Genomic DNA, 23881 nt, shown 5'->3' with positions numbered 1-23881 from the left:
AGGCAGACACTGGACTGTTAGACGAACACGACTCTCCACAATAATATGATATTGTCCACTTCGAGTATAAGCTCTCATGGCTTTGCTTTGGGCTTCTCCAAAAGGTCTCATTCTTAACACAAACGATGTGCCAGCCTCTCACTGCCCCAAAGGGAGTAGACATGAGGCGGTGTGCCAGTAAGTACGCTGGGCCCCAAAGGAGGGTGGATTTGGAGGCAGTCCCACATCGATTGGAGAAAAGAACAAGTCTCAGCAAAGACGCTGGGTCCCGAAGGAGAGTGAATTGTGATGTCCCACATTAGTTGGAGAGGAGAACAAAACACCGTTTATAAGGGTGTGTAAACCTTCTCCCAAGCTTTAAGGGGAAACCCAAAAAGGAAAGCCCTCTACTAGTAGTGGATCTAGGTCGCAATACAATGGGCAATGGCAAGAGCGTAATAATGGTCAAAATCAAACCCACTTTATCCATCTTATTTCTTTTTGTAATAAGTAACACAAAACCAATAATAATAATACTTTTAATTTTATTTATTTAATTTACAAAAATTTTAATTTCTCCCTATAAAAAAAAAAACCCCACACCAACCCAACCAAAACCCCTCTTTTCCTTCATCAACAACGCCTCCGCCATGGCCAGCATAACCCGAGACGATTCCGACCACGACAGCACAAGCTCCTCCCTCACCCTCCCAGACTCCACCCGCAGCTGGCTGAGCAACCTAAGCATCAGCAGTCGCCGAAGCAGCACGTCCGCCTTAGACGCCACCTTATCCCCCTACAAACCACACAAAGCAAACCACGTGGCATGGGAGGCGATGCGGTGGGTGAGACGCGTGAAAGGGCGCGTGGGGCTGGAGCACTTCCGGCTGCTACGGCGGGTGGGGAGCGGAGACATAGGGAATGTTTATTTGTGTGAAATAAGGAACCCGATGGTGGGGCTGGCGCAGTGCTATTACGCTATGAAAGTGGTGGATAGAGAAGCCGTGTCGGTGAGGAACAAAGGGAGGAGAGCGGACATGGAGAAGGAGATTCTTAAGCTCATTGATCATCCCTTTTTGCCTACGCTTTATGCCGAGTTTGAAGCTTCGCATTACTCGTGTTTGGTTATGGAGTTTTGTCCCGGCGGCGATTTGTACGCCGCCCGCCAACGCCTCCCCGGAAAACGCTTCCCCATTTCTTCTGCCAAGTATGTACTTATTACTCCCGTCTAACTTTTAAAAAGTTTCATTAATACTCTTAAACTTTTAAAATTAAAAAAAAAAAAAAAATCTTAACACGAACGATGTGCCAGCCTCTTGCTGCCCCAAAGGGGGTAGACACGAGGCGGTGTGCCAGTAAGTACGCTGGGCTCCAAAGGAGGGTGGATTTGGAGGCAGTCCCACATTGATTGGAGAAAAGAACAAGTCTCAGCAAAGACACTGGGTCCCGAAGGGGAGTGAATTGTGATGTCCCACATTAGTTGGAGAGGAGAACAAAACACCGTTTATAAGGGTGTGTAAACCTTCTCCCAAGCTTTAAGGGGAAACCCAAAAAGGAAAGCCCTCTACTAGTAGTGGATCTAGGTCGCAATACAATGGGCAATGGCAAGAGCGTAATAATGGTCAAAATCAAACCCACTTTATCCATCTTATTTCTTTTTGTAATAAGTAACACAAAACCAATAATAATAATACTTTTAATTTTATTTATTTAATTTACAAAAATTTTAATTTCTCCCTATAAAAAAAAAAACCCCACACCAACCCAACCAAAACCCCTCTTTTCCTTCATCAACAACGCCTCCGCCATGGCCAGCATAACCCGAGACGATTCCGACCACGACAGCACAAGCTCCTCCCTCACCCTCCCAGACTCCACCCGCAGCTGGCTGAGCAACCTAAGCATCAGCAGTCGCCGAAGCAGCACGTCCGCCTTAGACGCCACCTTATCCCCCTACAAACCACACAAAGCAAACCACGTGGCATGGGAGGCGATGCGGTGGGTGAGACGCGTGAAAGGGCGCGTGGGGCTGGAGCACTTCCGGCTGCTACGGCGGGTGGGGAGCGGAGACATAGGGAATGTTTATTTGTGTGAAATAAGGAACCCGATGGTGGGGCTGGCGCAGTGCTATTACGCTATGAAAGTGGTGGATAGAGAAGCCGTGTCGGTGAGGAACAAAGGGAGGAGAGCGGACATGGAGAAGGAGATTCTTAAGCTCATTGATCATCCCTTTTTGCCTACGCTTTATGCCGAGTTTGAAGCTTCGCATTACTCGTGTTTGGTTATGGAGTTTTGTCCCGGCGGCGATTTGTACGCCGCCCGCCAACGCCTCCCCGGAAAACGCTTCCCCATTTCTTCTGCCAAGTATGTACTTATTACTCCCGTCTAACTTTTAAAAAGTTTCATTAATACTCTTAAACTTTTAAAATTAAAAAAAAAAAAAAAATTAAAAATACTTTTATAGTTAATATCATATTTACCAAATATTTCACGAAAATTTTAAAATTAAATTTTATATAGTTAAATTTATTTATCGTTAGTATTATATTTACAAAATATTCATGGATTTTTTTAAAATTAATAATTATATGGTTAAATTTTTTATGGGGTTTTTAGTCAATACCGTTGAAATTAGTATAAAGTTTTCAACATAATTTTAAAAAAATTATTTTTATATATAAAAGGTAAGAATATTAATACTCTTTTTCAAAGTTTATATTTTTTTAATAATATTTTTAAATTTCTAAAATTTTTATTAATAATTTTAAACTTTTAAAAATTTCAACCATTTAAAATTCATGAATTTTAAAAAAATAATATTTATACCCTTAATTTTTTAGAAAATAGTTTAAAATTTCCTATTGTTAATAAAATATTTTAAAAATATTCACGAATTTAAAAAAAATAACATTTATACCCTTAAACTTTTAGAAAATAGTTTAAAATTTCCTGTCGTTCATAAAATATTTAAAAAATAACATTTATACCCTTAAATTTAAAACAAATAGTTTAAAATTTCCTATCATTAATAAAATATTTAAAAAATAACATTTACCCTTAAATTTAAAAAAAAAAGTTTAAAATTTTCGATTGTTAATATTATATTTAAAAAATATCTACGAATTTTTTAAAAATAACATTTATACCCTTAAATTTTTTAAAAATAATCTTTAGTACCTTTGAAATTGGTACATTTTTTAATTTATAAAAATTTAGGGGTGTTTTTGGAAATTTTTAAAATTTCATATTAACGATATATTTTTTTTTTATTTTAAGAAAATGTTTAAAAATATTTGAATTATTATTTGTATATAGTAATGGAAAAATGGGTTATTTATATATTTATTTTTAATTTTATAGATTTTATGCGGCGGAGATAATTTTAGCGTTAGAGTATTTGCATATGATGGGGATAGTTTACAGAGATTTAAAGCCGGAAAACGTGCTGGTTAGAGAAGACGGCCACATAATGCTGTCGGATTTCGATCTCTGTCTCAAATGCGACGTCGTTCCCAAGCTCATCCGTTGCAGGACCACCTCCGAACGCCACGTCACAAAAACCTACTCCACCTCATCAACTACCTCCTGCGCCGCCGCTCCAATCCACCCTGTCCTCTCCTGTTTCTCCATTACCCGCCGCCCAAACTCCACCACCATCACCACCATAACCGAACACGCCGCCGAATCCGCCGCCACTGTAGACGGCGAGTTCGACCCAGAACCGGAATTGATAGCGGAGCCGATGAATGCCCGGTCTAAATCCTTCGTTGGAACCCATGAGTATTTGGCGCCGGAGGTGATTTCCGGCCAAGGACACGGCAGCGCCGTCGATTGGTGGACGTTGGGGATTTTCCTCTATGAAATGTTGTACGGAAAAACCCCATTTAAAGGGGAAAATAACGAGAAAACCCTAATGAATATCTTGAAGCAGCCATTGACGTTTCCAAGAATTGGGGTTAGTAGCAACAAAGAGTATGAAGAAATGGTGAAAGTTGAGGATCTAATTAGGAAGCTTTTGGTGAAGAATCCCAAGAAGAGAATTGGAAGCTTAAAGGGTTCGGTTGAAATCAAAAGACATGAGTTTTTCAAAGGGGTAAATTGGGCATTAATCCGCTCCGTTCGTCCTCCGCAAGTCCCGAATTCCGATCATCTTCTTCACAAAACCCTAACCCAATCAAAATACCCGTCAAACTACGTACCCAAATTGACCAAGAAACAACGACAACAACCCTACCAAATCCCGTCTCACTATTTTGATTACTTCTAAATCCAACCCGATCCTAGTTCGATCGTCTTCCGCTTTTGTCTTTGTACAATTCTATGTAAATACAACAAACGAGGAAAAAAAAAGTTGTTTTTGTTAAAGCATAGCTGTTCAGTAGCAATTGACACGTACACTCCATCACTTTAAGAAAGAGTTCTCTTGTTTACTAATAAGAGATTAGTGAAACGAGATGAGACCCTCTTGACCCAGTTGCACTGTAGTTCGTCTCACCTCTATAGAATTGATCGACCCATTTCAAGAAGATTCATTCATAACTAACCTCTAAAAATGGTCTCGAGCATAATTGTATGAACAGCTCAGAGCCACTCGTAATTTGTATTTATTTAGAATTTGTGTTTGTACTTTGTTTTTCCACTAAGAAAGTACATTTAATATAAATATCAAAAAGGTATGAAAAGAAGAAATCCCATAATTGCCTCAACTGATTCTCATGATGATAACTATTGTAAACTCATGTGATGTGAATAATTACACTATTCTTATATATACATTATATTATATTATATTATATATATATATATATTCTGACTTTTGAAAGAATGTCTGTCTTTTTTTCTGTCATGTGACTCTCTCTCCCTCCTTTTTACATACATATGAGGGAGAGAATGAAAATGAAAAGACCAAGAACAAAATGGGTTTTTGTTGTCTTTTCTTAATCTTTTCAAAAAAGAATGTATAAAAGAATTTAGTTTTTAAAATATGAATGACCTAAAATTTGAAGTAAATCAATTACGAGCTCTAAGTTTATCGGTTTCTGTTTACGTTTGGATTAGGTACTCCACACTGAGTCAAATTAAGCTATAAGTTTAGTGTCACCGTCATGCTTGTTCAAAACGTGATGTCTATGGCCGTATGTTAGTTGTCTCGGTCATGCTTGTCCAACACGTGTTGTCTATGACCGTATTCCTATTCTAAACCTCTTTTACCTGCTTTCATTTTAGATAAGTCTTTATTATTTTATGTTGTGTCAATACAAGGTGCATGACCGTTCACCAAAATCATGTCTACACGCTCAAGGCTAAAATGTCCCAAATGTACTATAAGGGAATATGGCACCCAGATTATATGTTATCAAAGTCGTTGTTGTTGCATGTTTACTTTTAGTTTATAACGTTACTTTCTTTCAAATTGTTTTCAACGTATTTCTTCGCTCGCTTTTTCTAAAACATTCTCCAACGTGATTGAAGGTTCGAGCATACGCTGACATTATTTGCGAAGTTCAAATTTCTCACGGCTAACTTGCTCGTTGGGTTAAAACAAGTGTCGCACAATCGTTATCAGCTGCTACTTATCTCTCAACGACACCCTTTCGAATACGTTATTCCGTCTTGAGAGAGCTTACTCTATTACTTCGATGAATGAACGTTTTCTAAAAACCTATTTAAATCGAGAAAACGAGGAGAAAAATTCGAAAAGGAATATGTTTGTGTGAATTGTTTGGGAGAATGTATAAACTTTATCTCTCCAATGGTATGTATGAACATTATCAAAGTAATTCACATGTCTTTGTCACCCAACAAAAAAGAAAAAGAAACATAAGAATCCATCATGTTTCCATCCTACTTTTTGTTCTTCTTCATTTCCCCTTTTGTTTTCTTTTGAAAAGAAGAACATTACATTAATACAATAATATCAATTCATTTAGGTAACTATGTGATTTTATTTGCTCCAAATTAGTTTTTTTTTTTTTTGTAAAAAAAGTAGATAAAAGCTTTATGATTTTCTTTCATTTTACTCATTACCAACCAAGAAAGTATGGAAAGGAAAGAAATAGCATGCTTACCTTTTGTATATTGATTCGAACCCGAAACCTTTTAAAAGAGTTAGATTTTAGTTCATATCACGGGAAGGTTGAGATCATTCGAACCCCTGATCTTTTGGTCGATGATATATATCTTAATCAATTGAACTATGCTCAAGTTGATGATTAGATTTGATGTATTAGTATTATAAGGATACCCATAATCAATTGAATTATACTCGGGTTGACAATTAGGTTTGAGGTATTAGTATTATAAGGATACCCGTAATCAATTGAACTATGCTTGAGTTGACGATTAGGTTTGAAGTATTAGTATTATAAGGATACCCATAATCAATTTAACTATTCTCGAGTAGACAATTAGGTTTGAAGTATTAGTAATATAAAGATACCCATAATCAATTGAACTATGCTCGAGTTGACGATTAGGTTTGAGGTATTAGTATTATAAGGATACTCATAATCAATTGAACTATGTCCAAGTTGACAATTAGGTTTGAGGTATTAGTATTATAAGGATATCCATAATCAATTGAACTATGCTCGNTCCAAGTTGACAATTAGGTTTGAGGTATTAGTATTATAAGGATATCCAGATTCGAACTCGAAACCTTTTAAAAGAGTTAGATTTTAGTTCAATAGCAAGGTTGAGATCATTCGAACCTCTGATCTTTTGGTCGATAATATATATCTTAATCAATTGAACTATGTTCGAGTTGACATTAGGTTTGAGGTATTAGTATTATAAGGATACCCATAATCAATTGAACTATGCTCGAGTTGACGATTAAGTTGACGATTAGGTTTGAGGTATTAGTATTATAAGGATATCTATAATCAATTGAACTATACTCGAATNATGCTTGAGTTGACGATTAGGTTTGAGGTATTAGTATTATAAGGATATCTATAATCAATTGAACTATACTCGAATTGACAATTAGGTTTGAGGTATTAGTATTATAAGGATATCCATAATCAACTGAACTATGCTCGAGTTGACAATTAGGTTTGAGGTATTAGTATTACAAGGATACCCATATAGAAAAAATAAGTTTTTTTTTCTTTATGCGTGATGTCTATTTAGGGGCGTTTAGAAAACCTAATAACCTAAAAAATCCGATCATCCCAATCCAATTCGTACGATTCGAAGTGAATTATCATCTTATTTAGATTAAGTTCCGTTCAAATAAATAAAAACGTGAAATTGAAATTATTTGAGGGTTATATTTGAAACATAGAGTAAATAATTTCAACATACTTTTAAATTAACTTTTTCAAAAAGACAATTTCATAATGTCAAGCTATGAATTATTTCAATATGTTCACTTTATTTCATTTTCAATTGAAATATTATATCTTTCTCCATATATATATATATTTGATTATATTTTGAAAATATCTTTTGTAATTTTTTTTTTTATTTTTAAAAAAAGTAATTTTAATGACATAAAAGGCTCTAAGGTGGTCTCTTTGTTCTTTGTTTTCAAAACAAGAACAAAAAGGGGTTTTGAAAATAGTTACCAAACAAACATCTTTTCCTAGAAGTTCACAAAAATCCCAAACCTTCTAAATATTATCTTAAAAAAGAATGGTAAAAAGTAAAAACAAAAGTAAAAAGAATGTGATATAAATAAAGATTTGAATTTACGATGCTTTATCAGTACTAGAGATACTTTACCCTAGAAGAATTGTACTTCGAGGAGGGCTTTTACGACATTTCACAACAGGCTAGATGGAACGAGCTATACCATTGAGAGAAAGAAAAAAACTTACTAAACTATGTTCGTACAGGAAGGATTAGCTGAGAGAGCCTCTAACGTACGTATGTTTAATATAGTAAATGAGTAAGAAGAAATTCGTCGAGAGATAGAGAAAACCCTTAAATAACTGTTGGACGGTGTCGATTCGAAATACCATATGAGAGAGATGTAAAGATTTATCGAGAGAAAGAAATTTGTTTAATAATCGTTGGATGTAGATTCGAATAGACGGATTCCCGACGCGAAAAAGGCAAAAGAAAAAAAGAAATAAGGAAACTTTGGACTGATAAAGTGGTCAGCTGGGTTGGCTAAGTGTGTCTGCTTCTTCAAGCACGCGAGACCCCTCTCTTCTTCCCCACATCCACCATGAACTCTTTCTATCCATTCATCCTAAAAGCCAACCCATTTCACTAACTTTCACTCAAACACCATCATTTTTAGAGATCTTTTTCGCGTTTTCGTTGTTAAAATACATGACGGGTTAATAGATTTGAGTATCTAACATTTTGGTCAAGAATATATTAGGAGCGTTAAAAAAACTCAATAACCTAAAAACTCGATAAACCTCTAATAAACCAACCCTAATTAGGAGGCAACGTTGCAACATTTCATGCTCAACAAGGCTCATATGCCCAAAGACACCCAACTTTGCTCTACTGTGCACGTTTTGCTACCGCGCCGCTGTAACAACCCAGAGCTACCGCTAGCAGATATTGTCTTCTTTGGACTTTCCCTCAAGGCTTTAAAACGCGTCTGTTAGGGGAAGGTTTTCACACCCTTATAAATGGTGGTTTGTTCTCCTCCCCAACTAATGTGAGACATCACAATCCACCCCCCTTCGGGAAACCCTTATAAATGGTGGTTTGTTCTCCTCCCCAACTAATGTGAGACATCACAATCCACCCCCCTTCGGGCCCAGTGTCCTCGCTGACACTCTTTCCTTCCTCCAATCGATTGGGACAGCCCCCAAATCCACCCCCTTTGGGGCCAACGTCCTTACTGGCACATCGCCTCGTGTCTACCCTCTTTGGAGAACAGTGAGAAGGCTGGCATATCGTCTAGTGTCTCGCTTTGATACCATTTGTAACAACTCAGAAGGCTGGCACATCGTCTAGTGTCTGACTCTGATACCATTTGTAACAACCCAGATCCACCCCTAGCAGATATTGTTCTATTTGGGCTTTCCTTTTCGGGCTTCCCCTCAAGGCTTTAAAACGCTTCTGCTAAGGGAAGATTTTCTTCCCACACCCTTATAAAGGGTGATTTGTTCTCCTCCCCAACCAATGTGGGACATAACAGCTGCCGTCAAACACCCTCGGTCTCCATCCACCACGCCCACACCCCAAACATATGCCCATGTGTGTAGCTCATTGTACTTGGGACGTGGGAGTGGTAGTGACGCCCAGTCCAAACTGACTCGTCACCCCCTAATCAGGAACATATACCTTAACCTAAAAGAGCTACGCTCATAGCAACGTTACGTGCAATTGATCAATATAGCTTGTATATAGTTAGAGATGACTAATCTCACTACTCGACCAGCTAAAACATATACTTTCGACCACGTAACTTAATTTTATATTCATTATAAATGTCTTGTAGTGTAACCCTATCCTAAATGCCCCGACCACATTTGATTCCAACGTTTGAGAAGCTGCTTTCATGTTTTTGGGTGTTTGTCAAGAACATATTTTTCACTATTGCAAAAAGGCCCACCATTTTTGTTTTTATTACCATTGGAAAAATATGCTGTTGGGTGCAATTTGATTGCTTGCTCAAACAACACCATTGCCTTTTTCTTTTTAGTTTGTTTATAATTTCAAAAAAAGTAATAATANAAAAAAAAAAAAAAAAAAAAAAAAAAAAAACAGTGAAAGCGACTCATCCAAGCTCGTGTTTTTGACGTATCAGCTTTTCTTTTTCCTTCTTACTTTTTCGATAGGATTTCAACATCTGATGACTCTGATATCTCGACATGATTATATTACCTATAGACTACCATCACAAACCAATACCGAGTATTTGAACATAGGTGTTCGTGGGTTGGGTCGAGTTGCGACATTTTTTTCAATTTAACCCAATTGTTCGGATTCTAAATTTTGTTTGAATTTAACCTAATTGTTTGGATTATTTAATCAATTTTTTTTGTTTTTAATAAAATATTTATTTATTTTTAAATTTTAAAATGGTTAAAAATTATTTTTGAGGGTCAGTGGGAGAATAAATAATAAAAAATAAATAAATAAAATTATAAAAATATTTTTAAATTTCATTTGTTAAATTAGAGATTATTTTATTTAAAAAATAAAAAATAAAATAGTTAAATGTGAAAAATTAATATTTAATAATATAGAATGAAAAAAAAAGTAAATCAATGATAGTGGGAATGAAATCGAGGAGATGAGAAGAATGATGATTTTAGAAGAGTTTTTTTTATTTTTTTTAATTATGATTTTAATAAGTAGAAAATAAAATAAATATTGCATTAAATTAAAATCCAAAAAAAAAAAAGAAAAAAAAAAAGGTAACATGAAATTACCATATGGTCCACATTAAATAATTAAAGTAACTTTTTTTTTCTTTTGATTAATATAATTATAAATTATTGATATAATTAGCCGATGGAGAGAGTATTTCTTGATTATAAACCCATGATCATTCCCTAAATTAGCCGATGTGGGACTTTCATCATTCAACATCTCATCTCGAACAAAGTGCGCCTACCCTTAATCGAGGCTCGACTCCTTTGGAGTCTTAGTCATTTTTTACTGCCTTCGAGGAGGCACTCCTTTTCTTTTGGAGTCATTTGTTCGATATTTGAGGATTTACCAATCTATTGGCACGAACTAAGTTTAGTGCATGATTCTGATACCATGTTAGATGAACACGACTCTCCACAATGGTATGATATTGTCCACTTTGAGCATAAGCTCTCGTAGTTTGTTTTGGGCTTCCCTAAAAGACCTCACACCAATGGAGAGAGTATTCCTTGATTATTAGAAACTCATGATCATTCCCTAAATTAGCCGACGTGGGAGTTTCATCATCTAACAAAGTTTTCACGTTTGAACTAGTTGAACACAACTCTTTGTGGGGAACACTCGCACTCTTTATTAAGACCAATCGAGAAGAGAATACAAGACACTCTATAGAATATTTTTTGGATTTCTTGGATGAATAACCTAGATAGGGTGGAGGGGTATTTATACTAGAGGCTACCCAATCTCGACCTAACAAATCTAAATCTATACCTAACAAATCTGAATTTTTTTCCTAAAATATCTAGATCTCTTTATCCTAAAATCTCTATACAATGGGCTCGTACAATTATTGGGCTTGACTCTATTGGGCTAGTGATGATATTTCACACAATTATTGGGCTTGACTCTGTTGGGCTAGTGATAATATTTCAACAGAACTAGCATTCTTAGACGAACGTTCGAGAGTATAACTTCATATACTTATAAATTAACTTTTATCGAAAATATATGACCGAACCCGACGGTTGAGAATCAAACTTTTAACGTTACAAAATTAAATACGAAGAATTAAACAATAAGTATCATAAAAAGAACAAAATCAAACTAATTAAAATAAAATTATCAATGTGCTACCCACCTAGATTTGTTGAGTAAGTACAACTAGAAATCTCAGCCATTCAATTATACCACGTGTTGCAATCTTATGTAAAGTTATAGGTCCATAGAATTAACTCACAAAAGTACCCATGGTTTTTAGGACAAGATCTCATGCTTCCACCTTGTATTGCAATTCCCTAGGCTTTAATATATAATTTATTATTAATTTCTTATAAATAAATTTAATATAAATATAAACTTTTAAAGTTTTAACCCATTTACGTAATACACGTTACCTAATGATTCTGACATTTTTTGTGACATGATTACGTTACTTACTCCTCGTTTCTAAGAGTGAAGATTATTCTCATGAGCCACACACAGGTTCTTTCAGAATGTTTTGTCCTCACTCACATGAATCTTAGAAGATCATCGAACGTAGAATTACTTCAAGCAAAACACGTTGAACTACGATCGAGCCACCGAAAAGGAATGTGCACCTTGTTGGTATCGATAGTTACTTTCAATTCTTTTAAGTAATTTTTAATCGATCATATCTACAGTATCGTTCTCATTTAAAGGTGGTCTCGGTTCGTTTATGTACTATTCCTTTAATCGAGGATTGTTTCTTTCTATAAATATTTTTTCTTAAAATATAAAAATATATAAAAACGAGTATTTTTTTAAACTAACAATTTATAAATAATTATTAATAAAATATAAATTAATTTGTAAGTTAAATAAATAAACAGACCAGCCTCACTTTGAACAGTTACGAGTCGTTGGTGGACACTGGAAATTACCTTAATACCCTTTTTGTCGTTTAATGTCCATTTCGATTTGTTTTAGGTTGGTAGATAAGTAAGCTTACTACATCCAACCAAACAATATTTCTTTATATATATATATTTCTATTTATATATATAATTTTGCATATATTTATTTTATTTTTATTTAAACTCTTTGAAATAATTTATTGAAATTAAGTTACAAATTTTAATTAAATGTTAGATAATGAATACAGAATTAAAATTTTAATTTTATTAAAAATAAAAATTTTGGATAAATAATCAAAATTAAACAAATTAAAATTTGAAAATATATATTTTAAGTCATTGATTTAAATTAACTCATTCTAATTATTAAAAAAGAAAATCTAAAATTGATAATAATTTTTCTCACCTAACAGACGAAAATAAGAGAAGGGGCTATAAACGTAATTTCGTTAAGAATTGAGGGGCATTTTGGGAAGAAAGGTATAGAAAATCAACGAACTGCAACTAAACCAGAAAAGAGAAGAAAACAAGAGACTCGGGGAGACGCTGGAATTTGGGAAAACCATCAAACTCTCTTCCACTAATTACACCGACTGAGCTTCAATCTTTCAAAATCCCTTCGGTTCTTGCACTCAGCTTCAATGTTTATAAATACTAAACCGCATTTCAATTCCACTTCAAATCAAATCTTCCCCAATCTTCCCCTGTTTTTTCATTCAACAGCTAATCTCTGCAGCGTTTTTGGTTTCTTGTTCTTCCGACAATGGCGAAAAATTTATCTCAGGCCTTTTTCGAGAGGAAAAATCTGCCCTCCCATGACCCAAAAGTGGCAATGGCGAAGCGCTGTGCTAAAGGTAATGCTTTGTGATCTTTTTCTTTTTCTGGGATTTCTGCTGAGGAACAAAAAACAAAACAAAAAGGAAGTAATGGGTATGTAAGGATCTTAGTTTCTCTAGTTTCTCTAGTTCATTGAACATAGTGATTGGTTGAATCATACTTATAGGGTTTAGATTTGGTTTTTTTGTTAATGCCTTTCAACTGTTCGACGAAATTCCTCAAAGAGGGTTTTGTTCTTTTAGCTTCAAGAATGGATTGTTTTTTTAGTTAATGATTTAAGTAAAAGCTAAAGAGAGACGGGATGTGATCCATGCGCATGTTGATTGGATATATGCTGTGTTCTTTTTACTGATTCTATTGTTTTTGAGTGATTGGCTGGTGGCCCATGATCCACTTCAGATTTGATGCCATGAAAATTAGTGATTTCTGATGTTGTGTTTCTAATAAATTTAGCTTTTATCATCAACATCTGAAGCTAATGAGTTATGTTTCTTCTTTTTTGATGAACAGAGGGTGTGATAGCAGGGGCAAAAGCAGCTGCCATTGCAAGTGTTGCCACTGCCATTCCCACAGTGAGTTCCCTTCTTCATGAAGCAAACACGTATCCTTATCTTTCCCTTTTGGAGAATAATTAATATCACTCATCATGTTCTACTTTCGTGTGAAAAATTTGACCAAATTAGCTGAAGAACTAGATCATGAACTGATGTAGATTACCTTAAGTGAATGGCTTAACTTAACCCTCAACTGATTTGTTTAGAGGGTTCAATTGCAGGAGTAATATTTGCCTATAATCCAAATAGGACCTAAAGTTTTAAAGTTTACTACACCAGATTAGAATCTAAAATTTTGCCCATTTTCAATCTACTCCGATCGGGGTTGAGGCTCTGCTTGCTGGTGATATAGAGCTAGCTGCTATCGCCATATTTTTCGAACCAAACAATGAAAGAGCTTAGTTTTTCCGTCCAAGCCCACCGCTAGCAGATATTGTCCTCTTTAGGCTTTTCCTTTTGGGCTTTCCCTCAAGGTTTTTAAAATGCATCTACTAGGAGAGGTTTTCACACCCTTATAAAGAATGCTACGTTCTCCTCTCCAACCGATAACTAGAATTGATATTGTTTTGCAGTTGGCTAGTGTGAGGATGCTGCCATGGGCAAAAGCTCATCTGAATCACACAGCTCAAGCGCTCATAATCTCCACAGGTTCAACTTTTCTCTCTTAGCAGCCAAGTCATGATTTGGTTTCACTTTGATTTGCTTGCTTTACTAAAGGAAAAAGGGTTGATTTTTCACTGGCAGTGGCTGGAGCAGCATACTTCATAGTGGCTGACAAGACTGTTCTTGCAACAGCAAGAAGAAACTCCTTCAAGCAAAATCCCAACACTGAAGCATATGAACTCAATTGAGTTCTTAACCTTGAAAGATTTGAGGGCAGGCATTTGATTAAGCTAGCCATCTCAACATTTGCTTACTGTTGTTCTTTTAATCTACTTGAACTTTGATCTATGAAAATCTGTGTAAATCCATTTACTATTTGAATAAATAAAAATGGGTTTTCCGATATTTGTCTCGTGAAATCAATCGGAGTTCAATCGATTTGCTCGTAAAACGACACGAACAATCGTTTCAAATGGCTTAAGCCATAAGGACAATCTTGTTTTCAAAAGTGTTAAGAGATTCTTTAGTGGTTTGTTGCAGGTGGTATGGGTCTCTGCTAAGAGAGGTAAAAAAAAGGTGCATTTCTTCAAGATAGTGTTTTAAGCTAAGATGCTTCCCTTTTCTGCCATCTCTACAGTAAAATAATGCATCTGAACTGTAATAATAATAAAGTAAAATTGTTAGATCCGGGAGTGTGAAAACTCATATAAGGGTTGAAACCTTTCCCTAGAGATGCGTTTTAAAGCCTTGAGGAGAAGCTCGGAAGGGAAAGCCCAAATAGGACAATATCTGCTAGTGGTTGGCCTGGGTCGTTACACGGAGAGAGGAACGGATGCAAACGTGGACGTTGGTCCCAAAGGGTGTGGATTGTGAGATCTCAGATCGGTTGGAGATTGCACAAAGCATCCTTTATAAGGATGTGGAAATTGCTCCTTAGTAGATGCATTTTAAAATCTTTGAAGGAAAATTCGAAAGAAGAAACCCAAAGAGGATAATATTTGCTACCGGTGAGCTTGGGCTGTTACAAAAATGGTGTGTGTCTCTCGAGTTTTAGGGTTTAGGGTTTAGAATGATAAGGTCGAGAATGTTTTGATCTTGGATGACTTCTTTACGTTAATTAATTTTTATCGATTACAGGACGACCCTACAGCATCATATTGGTCCAATCTCGTGGCACCGAACACACGAGATGTTACGAAAACGCTTCTCAAAATTCTACTAAGTATTATTGAGGACATTTGTTCCCCTTTTAAGAAGCATCACAAATGAAAGAATAAAAAGGAAAAGGGAAAGGAGAAAGGAATTGGATCATTTTGTAAGGTTTTCCACATATACAATATTAACAAATCATAGCCAAAAAGAAGTAATTTGTTTATTTATTTATTTATTTATTTATTTATATATTAGGATTCTTCCTTATCTCAAGTATATGTTGTGTCGCCATGTCAGCAAATAAAAAGTGATTTTGAAATGTCTTGTTTGCTTGACATGTCAGCTTCAAATTTGGAATTTTTGTAACCATGAATTAAATATTAACCCTACTATGTCTGGATGGCTCCGATATTCTCTTGCATCTGTTGCGATATGACTACGTTACCTACTTGACTTGAACGATTTCCGAGTTTAAATTGTCTTTGAAAACTGTGAGATCCTATATCGGTTGGAGAGAGGAACAAAACATTTCTTATAAGGGTGTGGAAACCTCTCCTTAGAAGACGCATTTTGAAATCATAAAGCTGACAGGATACGTAACGGGTCAAAACGGACAATATCTGCTTGTGGTTAGCTTGGACTGTTACAAATAGTACTAGAGCTTGTCACCGGGCGTTATGCCGGCGAGGACGCTGGTCCCCAAGGAGGGTGGATTGTGAGATCCCATATTGATTGGAGAGAGAAACAAAACATTTCTTAGAAGGGCGTGGAAACTTCTCCCTAGAAGATGCGTTTTAAAACCGTGAGGCTGATGACAATATGTAACAGGTCAAAGCGGACAATATCTAGTATTAGAGCCCGTCACTAGACGATGTGCTAGTGAGGACGCTTGCCCTACAAAAGGGTGAATTGTGAGATCCCAAGTTGGTTGGAAATGGGACCAAAACATTACTTATAAGGGTGTGGAAACTTGTCCCTAGAAGACATATTTTAGAACCATGAGACTGATGATGATACGTAACTGGTCAAAGTGAACAATATCTACTAGCAGTGAGCTTGAGCTGTTACAAAAACTAACTAATTCAGGTTCAAAAACATAATTGCTCTAAGTTAAACACGTTAGACTTTGGGACTCCTATGATAACTATCAATGATTTTATGTCTTAACCATAATTTTATATTCTGAAAACCACTATCATTCAGATATGATATCAGTTCATTCTTTATCCCTCATTTACTCGGTATCACACTCCACCTTTTGTTCGTCGAATATATATTATCTTACATCATTGAGCTATAACCCAAGTGACCATTTTGTTCAGTTTATCACGTAAAATTCAGAGATTTGAACCTCTAACCTCTGACCCAGTTGACTCGAGTATAACTACCGTTGTTCGGGAAACCCTATATCATATTTTGAATTAATTATTATACAATATCTAATATCGAACCTTTTTAAAATGTCGACATGGATAAATATTCTCGTGAATTATTGCATGCGAAAAGAAGAAAGAATCCTCAAACTAGATTGAAGGATTTTGACTTAGGCAAATGGATATGCTACATTATTTAAAGGAACTTATTCCAATAAAAACTTTGGGCTATATACATTAATATATTTATACTATAAAGTTTAAACTTTGATCCACACATAAAATGAAAGTATTTATTTAGGGAAGGCTTCATCTTCTTCTTCTTTTTTGCTTTCTCAAGTGGTGAGCAAAGAATATGACCAATAAAGACATCTGATCATCTAGCATGCAACGCGATGTTTGGCCATGCAGCACGTGAAACCATTCCAAAATGATAAAAACTTTAGTGAGAGACGGAATATTCTCTTAATCATTTTATGTAATGATATGATTAACGAGTTTTAATATGATATTTCGTTCTCGGTTTCAGGAGGTCGAGATTCACGACTTTTTGAATGAAATGGAGACGTTTTAGTCGTTGAACTATGTTGATGTTCATGAACAAACTGGACTAATCCATAAGTTCATTTCATTAAACTTTTAAATCTGTACCTTAAAACATGTTTAATAAGTCCCTAAACTTTGAATTTTATGTCTATTTAAAACATCTGATCGGTTGGAGAGGGGAACAAAACATTCCTTATATGGACGTGGAAACTTCTCTCTAGTAGACCTGTTTAAACTCGTGAGATTGACGGTGATACGTAACGGGTTAAAGTGAACAATATCTACTAGCGGTGGACATGGGGTTCGTAAAATCTACTTCAAGTATTCAAAAACTTTAAAAATTAATCGATTTATTGACATAAAATTTTTAACTTTGTGTTTAGTGGGTCGATGGGTTTTAAAAAAATATTAAATAGATCAAGGACCTAAATCCGAAATTGAAAATTTAAAAGTCTATTAGACAAAAGAACTGAAAGTTTAAAGACTTATTAGACATATATTTTTTAATTTAGTTACTTATTAGGTAAATAATTAAAAGTTTAGGACCAAACAGCTCTAACATTTTACGAAATTTTATCAAATTACAGGGATAAAATTCTAAATTTCTCGAATTATAAGGATTAATTAGTAATTTAATTAAAATAAAGGGATAATGAAATAATAAGGCATGGGTCATGTAATGGAAATATTAATTAATAATTAGGTATAATGAAGAAGCATGCTAGTTTCTCATGCATATTTTGCACTAATAAAAATATTAAAAATAAAAGACAAGAAAAAGACTAAAAAAAAAAGTCAACAATTTCATGTTTTTGACTTAAAAAAAGGTCCACTTGTAAGACTTTTTGGCAACTATATAAACCCTCCAAAGGGCATCCATTAACCCACCAAACACCAAAGTTTCCAAATTCAGACTTCCACAAAACCCTAAGGTCATTTCTTCTCTCACTTTCTTTTTCGTTTCTATACGTTATAAGCTTAGATTGATGCGTTACGATGAATTTAATTGTCTCGACGATACTCGAGCACTCCCGTCACTTACTCAACAAATGGGCAGAGACTCGAACATGCTGTTATTGATTCTGAATATTCGTTTCGTGATTGTAGGACGACGATGAACATGAACTGGTCAGGAGGAGACTGGATGTGTGGTGTGTGTGAACATGTGAACTTCAAAAAAAGGGAAGCTTGTCAACGATGTGGGTACCCGAAATATGGTGGCCCAGACCCATCAACGTACGAGTTTAACAAAACAGAAGTATTAGCAGGAGATTGGTATTGCCATTGTGGAGCTCACAACTATGCCAGCCGATCAAGTTGTTATAGATGTAATGCATATAAGAGTGCTGATATTGGTGCTTTGCCCGGTTGGAAATCCGGAGATTGGATCTGCAATAGGTAAGAACCAATTTCGTTCGATACCCATTTTAGTTTTTCTCTTAATATTGATCGAGCTAATGGACATACGTTGAATTTGTGCAGAATAGGATGCGAAACACACAATTATGCGAGTAGGATGGAATGCTATAAATGCAAAACTCCGAGGGATTTTGGTAAGAAAAGATCAAACTTTGAAGCTTACCCACGTGGAGATTCCAACCCGTTAACCTTCTGATCATGATTATATGTCTTAACGACGTTTTTTTTTCTTCGTTCGGGCAGGTGGAGCGGTTTGAAATTTTGAAGAACACTTAGTGGTGCTATTATTTGGCCAACTTACAAGCTTCTAGCATCTGATTCTCTCCAATTTGCTTCTTTTTTTTCCACTTTGTTTCATGAAAAAGCCCCAAAATTCTCAATTTAGAACGAATTAATTAGAATTATCTCTCTTTACTATTGAGTTTGAAGGTCGCATTCATGGGCCACGAACCAAGAGCTTTGAATTAGATTCAAGAATCTACTTCCAAATAATGCACATACTCCAAACTAGATAGACTCACTTTCTCCGAAGAACAAAAACGTAACGGTCCATTTTCATCCAAATAACTTAAACTTAGATGATTGTGTTGTCGACCGAACAATCGAGTTTATCTAACGAGTATAGGTAAAATGGTTTATTCTCGAAACTGACTCAGGTGGGTAGGTAGAGAATACCTTACCCGACAAAGAATTTCGCTGCCTTAGAATCGTTATAGTTACGACCTCGTTCACTGAGGCTTTGGTTGTCAACTCCCCTTTAAACTGACATCATCGATGTGTCACTACATAATCGTTTAAACGACTTCTAAAGGAGCCCTAATCATTGATGTGTCACTACATAATCCTAATACAAACCCTAACGAACAACTCCGTACTCAAAAGCTACAAATTTGAGGGAAAGAAAGAGACAAAACTATCGTTGTCTGTCGATTCCATTACTGTTATGGTTTTCACAAACGGGAGTTTGAAAATCTATTTGAATATCTTTTTTCTCTCGAAGAGATAGATGTAAAATTCGGAATTAGAGTTGTGCTCTCCAAATTGGTTCCCACCTCGAATGAAAAAGAATGTGTGTGAATTGATAGTAAGTTCGTTTAAATCTTAATTTAACTAGTAGGGATCATCTCGATATTGTCCATCAAAATGCATAGATAAAATAGCATCTAAACAATATTCTTGCAGGATCACATGCTTTGTAACGACCAAAATCCACGGCTAACAGATATGGTCCTCTTTGGGCTTTCCCTTTCGGGTTTCCTCTCGAGGCTTTTAAAAGCCGTCACACCCTTATAGAGGGTGTTTTGTTCTCCTCCCCAACCAATGTGAGACATCACAATCCATACCCTTCGGGGCCCAGCGTCCTCGCTAGCACTCGTTCCTTTCTTCAATCGATGTGGAACCCCCTCCAAATCCTCCCCCTTCGGGGCTAGCCTCTTTACTGCCACATCGCCTCGTGTCTACTCCCCTTCGGGGAAGGGCGAGAAGGTTGACACATCATCCAGTGTCTGGCTTTGATATCATTTGTAACAACTCAGATATATCGCTAGCCGATATTGTCCTCTTTGGACTTTCCCTTAAAACGAGTCTGCTAGGGGAAAGTTTCCACACCCTTATAAAGGGTGTTTTGTTCTCCTCCATCCCCAACCAACGTAGGACATCACATGCTTGGTTGCTTACATTTTAGACAAGACGACGTTATGTGTCACAATCGCACTTCTTGTGACAGCGGGATAACGATTGTGCGACACTTGTTCTAACCTAACAAACAAGTCAGCCGTGAAAAATTTAAACTTAGTGGATAACATCAAAGCCTCAAATTAGAGAGAAATATTTTAGAAAACGTGAGCGTAGAAATAAATTGAAAATAATGTTATAACAGGTAGTAATTAATGGATCAGAAAGAAATAGAAAAGATATATTTAATTCAATGGAGGGCGGACACGTGTAAGAAGCAGGAATAAGTGGGACCCACAGAAAATCTGCTTCCACGTCATCAGTTGTTCGTTTTAACTCCCCGTAAAATCAGGTTCTTTTTAGCGGGTATTAGGGTTTTGGGCTTTAGGGTTTTGAATACGTTCCATTTTGGCGATTTTAGATTCCATGGATTTGAATTTTTAGCCTTCGCAATATCTGATTTTTCTAGGGTTTTCTTTCTCCTTGGCGGCTAGGGTTTTTGATTCATAGATCAATTTTGTTCTTACATTTGTCTTCCCTTTTGCCGCTTTCAAAATATATAAATATATAATCACCAGTCCTCCACTTTCGCCATTGCTTTGATTTGATTCCGTCTTCCATTTATCTCGATTCCGCCGGCATATGCGTTTCCGAACGCTGTTTTGATCATTACTTGAAACGGACTCTTTTGTTCCTTTGACGAATTCGGCTTTAATTTTGGTCAGTATCATCAGTGTTCTTCTTTCCGAGGCTGTTTTTGTTACTCTTTTCGATTATTTTTGTGGATATCTCCTTTAGCTTGTTGTTTTTCTGGTGTTTCATCACATCGGTACAAGCGTTGGTTCTGTAAGGAATTTTGTTCTGTGATCGTTGTTCAAGCAGAGTTTGTAATTTATTCTCTAGATTGAAATTTAAAGTTGTTGATTCGTTGTGTTTATTGATCGAAGAGATCTGGATTTGATTTTAGAAGATGAGTTTCAATGATATTCGAGGCTCTGTTATACCGCCGCCTCTGCATCCTTATGGAGCCAATGGCGATGCCACTGGTTGCTGGTCTCAGTATCCTAGGAACGATCTATTTGATACACAATCGCAATTTGAACCACAGCTGCCTCCATTCAAAAGAGCTAGAAATTCTGAAGAAAACCAATCTAGAGTTCAAAATGGTCCAATGAATAAAGGAATAAACAATATCTTCTTCAAGACAAGGATGTGTGCGAAATTCAAGCTTGGTTTGTGTAGGAATGGAGCGAATTGCAACTTTGCTCATGGTGCTGAAGACATGCGACAACCCCCACCAAATTGGCAAGAAATTGTGGGGATTCGTGAGGATGATCAATCAGTAAGTAACTGGAATGATGATCAGAAAATTATTCAGAAAATGAAGCTTTGTAGGAAGTTTTATAATGGGGAGGAATGCCCTTATGGAGATAGGTGCAATTTTCTTCATGAAGATCCTGCTAAATTTAGAGATGATTCTGGTAGGTTTAGGGAAAGTTCAGCTATAAGCATTGGAACTACTGTAACTCCATTGACGAATGGTAATGATTCTAGCTATTCTGAACCTAGCAGAGCTGTTTCTTGTTCTGCTTCTGATTCTCTTCGAGGTAATGGAAATGCATTCTGGAAGACGAAGTTATGCACTAAGTGGGAGGTTACTGGTCATTGCCCCTTTGGTGATAAGTGCCATTTTGCTCATGGCCGATCTGGTATTGATACCTCTCCTTTTCTCTTTCTCTGTAATGTGTAATACTGTCATAACATGTGGATTGGAATTCTGATTAGCCATTTGATGAACTGAAAATCATGATATGCTTTGAATGTTCTTCATAGTTAACTCAACCATGTTTCAAGCATTTCGAAAGTCGTTCCAAACAAACTCTTAGTTTATTTAGCATCTTTGTCGTGGCGTCCTCTTTGAAGCATTTGACATTGTGATTATACTACTTTGGGATGTTGACTGTTCTTTATGGATCAGAAAAGTTGTTCCAAACAAACTCTTAATTTCCTCTTTGGAGCGTTTGACATTGTGTGATTATACTACTTCGGGATATTGACTGTTTTTAATGGATCAGAGTTACAACTCTCTCTTGGACGCGAGGGGGAAGTATCTAATCCTGCCCTCAACATAAATCCTCTAGTTGTGGCCATGGAAGCATCTCCGAATTTGGCAGCGAGTGTCGCGACCTCTCCCCTACCAGAGGGTCAGGCGAAGCCGTGCTTGCTGAAATGGAAAGGACCCAAGAAGATAAATCGGATCTATGCCGATTGGCTTGAGGATTTGCCTCTATCTCCAACCTCAGCCAACAAATTGGAGGTTTGAGTGTTTTTGAGTTGGAAGTTGTTTGTTCTTGTTTTGTTTTGAAATTGGTTTGGTGAGATTCAATTGATTAATTTCAATATGGGGGTTGGGTTGGGTTGGTGCTGGTTTTTTCCGAGTCATTGAGTGTAAAAAAGCAGTTTTGCTGAGAACTTTTTTGGGGGGGTATGTTAAGAAGAGAGAGAGAGATAGGTATATCTTATATTGTTTGTTCTTCATATTTGTTCATATCCCATAGAAAACTGGTTTGAAATTGTAATGTAATTCAATATATTCCGGCAAATTTTTTACTATTGTCAATCTGAATGAATCTCCAATCTAATAGGTTTCATAGTCAATGCAAGAGAGAAAAGTAGCACGAGTGAGTATACGTGTCATGCGTGGCACGGGTGAGTATACGTGGCATGCGTGGCACGGGTGAGTATACGTGGCACCAACGTTCTGCAGCTCAGTCAAGAAAGAGAATAGAAGAAGAGATTTAGTCTGTCCCTTAGCCTAGTGTATATTTACAGCTGACGCAACTCCGTACCGATGCCTCACTATCNAGACTCAGCGGAAGTCTAAGGTGTAAGTCAAGAAAGAGAATAGAAGAAGAGATTCAGTCTGTCCCTTAGCCTAGTCTATATCTACAGCTGACGCAACTCCGTACCGACGCCTCACTACCTACTACCTACTTATTAATTAATTAACGGCTAAGCGATTGAGCTTTCTTTCCTTAACCAGCTGACCTGAGTAACCACCTTAACTATCTTTCTGACTTTAGCATAGGCCTTCCTTCAAACGGCCCCTCTTTTCTTTTTTGAATTAGAATAGAAAGAACGGGGCCTCACTTAATTAACTATTTGTATAGGATGAACGGAGAATGAAAGACAAAGTCAAAGACAAAGTCAAAGAAGACAAAGTCAAGGAATTGGGTTCGTTGGATGATAGAAAATTCTGTTTATTTGGCTATTGATGTTTCCAGTGAGATGGTTTGGGTTATTGATGTTTCCAGTGAGATGGTTTGGGTTATAAATTTGGGCATTAAGAAGAGAACATGGGAGGAGACAAGGGAAGGAAGAGAACATGGGAGGAGACAAGGGAAGGAAGAGAACATGGGAGGAGACAAGGGAAGTTGTCTACCATAGTTCTCCGCTGGTGTTGTGAGATCCCACATTTGTTGTAGAGGAGAACAAAACATTTCTTATTAAGGTGGGGAAATTCCCTCCTAATAGACAAAACATTTCTTATTAAGGTGTGTAAACTTTTGTAGAGGAGAAC

At 36.3% G+C, this 23881-nt stretch overlaps 4 protein-coding genes across 5 annotated transcripts; all 4 read left to right on the top strand.

Moving 5' to 3' along the window:
- The first annotated feature begins 578 nt into the window (after positions 1-578).
- LOC111798105 (protein kinase PINOID 2-like) lies at positions 579-4370 on the top strand. Of its 2 annotated transcripts, none has more exons than XM_023681073.1 (2): positions 579-1186; positions 3340-4370. In XM_023681073.1, the coding sequence occupies exons 1-2, from the start codon at positions 630-632 to the stop codon at positions 4244-4246; spliced, it is 1464 nt and encodes a 487-aa protein (XP_023536841.1). In that variant the 5' UTR covers positions 579-629; the 3' UTR covers positions 4247-4370. The 2 variants fall into 2 exon arrangements, with proteins under 2 accessions (XP_023536841.1, XP_023536840.1); XM_023681072.1 differs by lacking the exon at positions 579-1186 and adding an exon at positions 1736-2343.
- Positions 4371-12665: 8295 nt separating this feature from the next.
- Positions 12666-14542, top strand: LOC111798819 (early nodulin-93-like). The gene is made up of 4 exons (XM_023682155.1): positions 12666-12997; positions 13491-13552; positions 14107-14182; positions 14279-14542. Exons 1-4 carry the CDS (start codon positions 12907-12909, stop codon positions 14383-14385), a joined length of 336 nt encoding a protein of 111 aa, XP_023537923.1. The 5' UTR covers positions 12666-12906; the 3' UTR covers positions 14386-14542.
- Positions 14543-18108: 3566 nt separating this feature from the next.
- Positions 18109-19091, top strand: LOC111799100 (zinc finger Ran-binding domain-containing protein 2-like). Its single transcript, XM_023682500.1, has 4 exons — positions 18109-18140; positions 18316-18606; positions 18691-18761; positions 18871-19091. The coding sequence occupies exons 2-4, from the start codon at positions 18323-18325 to the stop codon at positions 18882-18884; spliced, it is 369 nt and encodes a 122-aa protein (XP_023538268.1). The 5' UTR covers positions 18109-18140; positions 18316-18322; the 3' UTR covers positions 18885-19091.
- A 1565-nt stretch (positions 19092-20656) lies between these two features.
- LOC111798119 (zinc finger CCCH domain-containing protein 39-like) lies at positions 20657-22914 on the top strand. The gene is made up of 2 exons (XM_023681096.1): positions 20657-22010; positions 22377-22914. The coding sequence occupies exons 1-2, from the start codon at positions 21272-21274 to the stop codon at positions 22622-22624; spliced, it is 987 nt and encodes a 328-aa protein (XP_023536864.1). The 5' UTR covers positions 20657-21271; the 3' UTR covers positions 22625-22914.
- Positions 22915-23881: the final 967 nt, after the last annotated feature.

The sequence above is a fragment of the Cucurbita pepo genome, chromosome LG07, assembly GCF_002806865.2.
Source record: "Cucurbita pepo subsp. pepo cultivar mu-cu-16 chromosome LG07, ASM280686v2, whole genome shotgun sequence".
Lineage (NCBI taxonomy): Eukaryota > Viridiplantae > Streptophyta > Magnoliopsida > Cucurbitales > Cucurbitaceae > Cucurbita > Cucurbita pepo.
The sequence above is the reverse complement of the archived record's forward strand: the minus strand, read 5'-3'. Positions and strand labels throughout refer to the sequence as shown.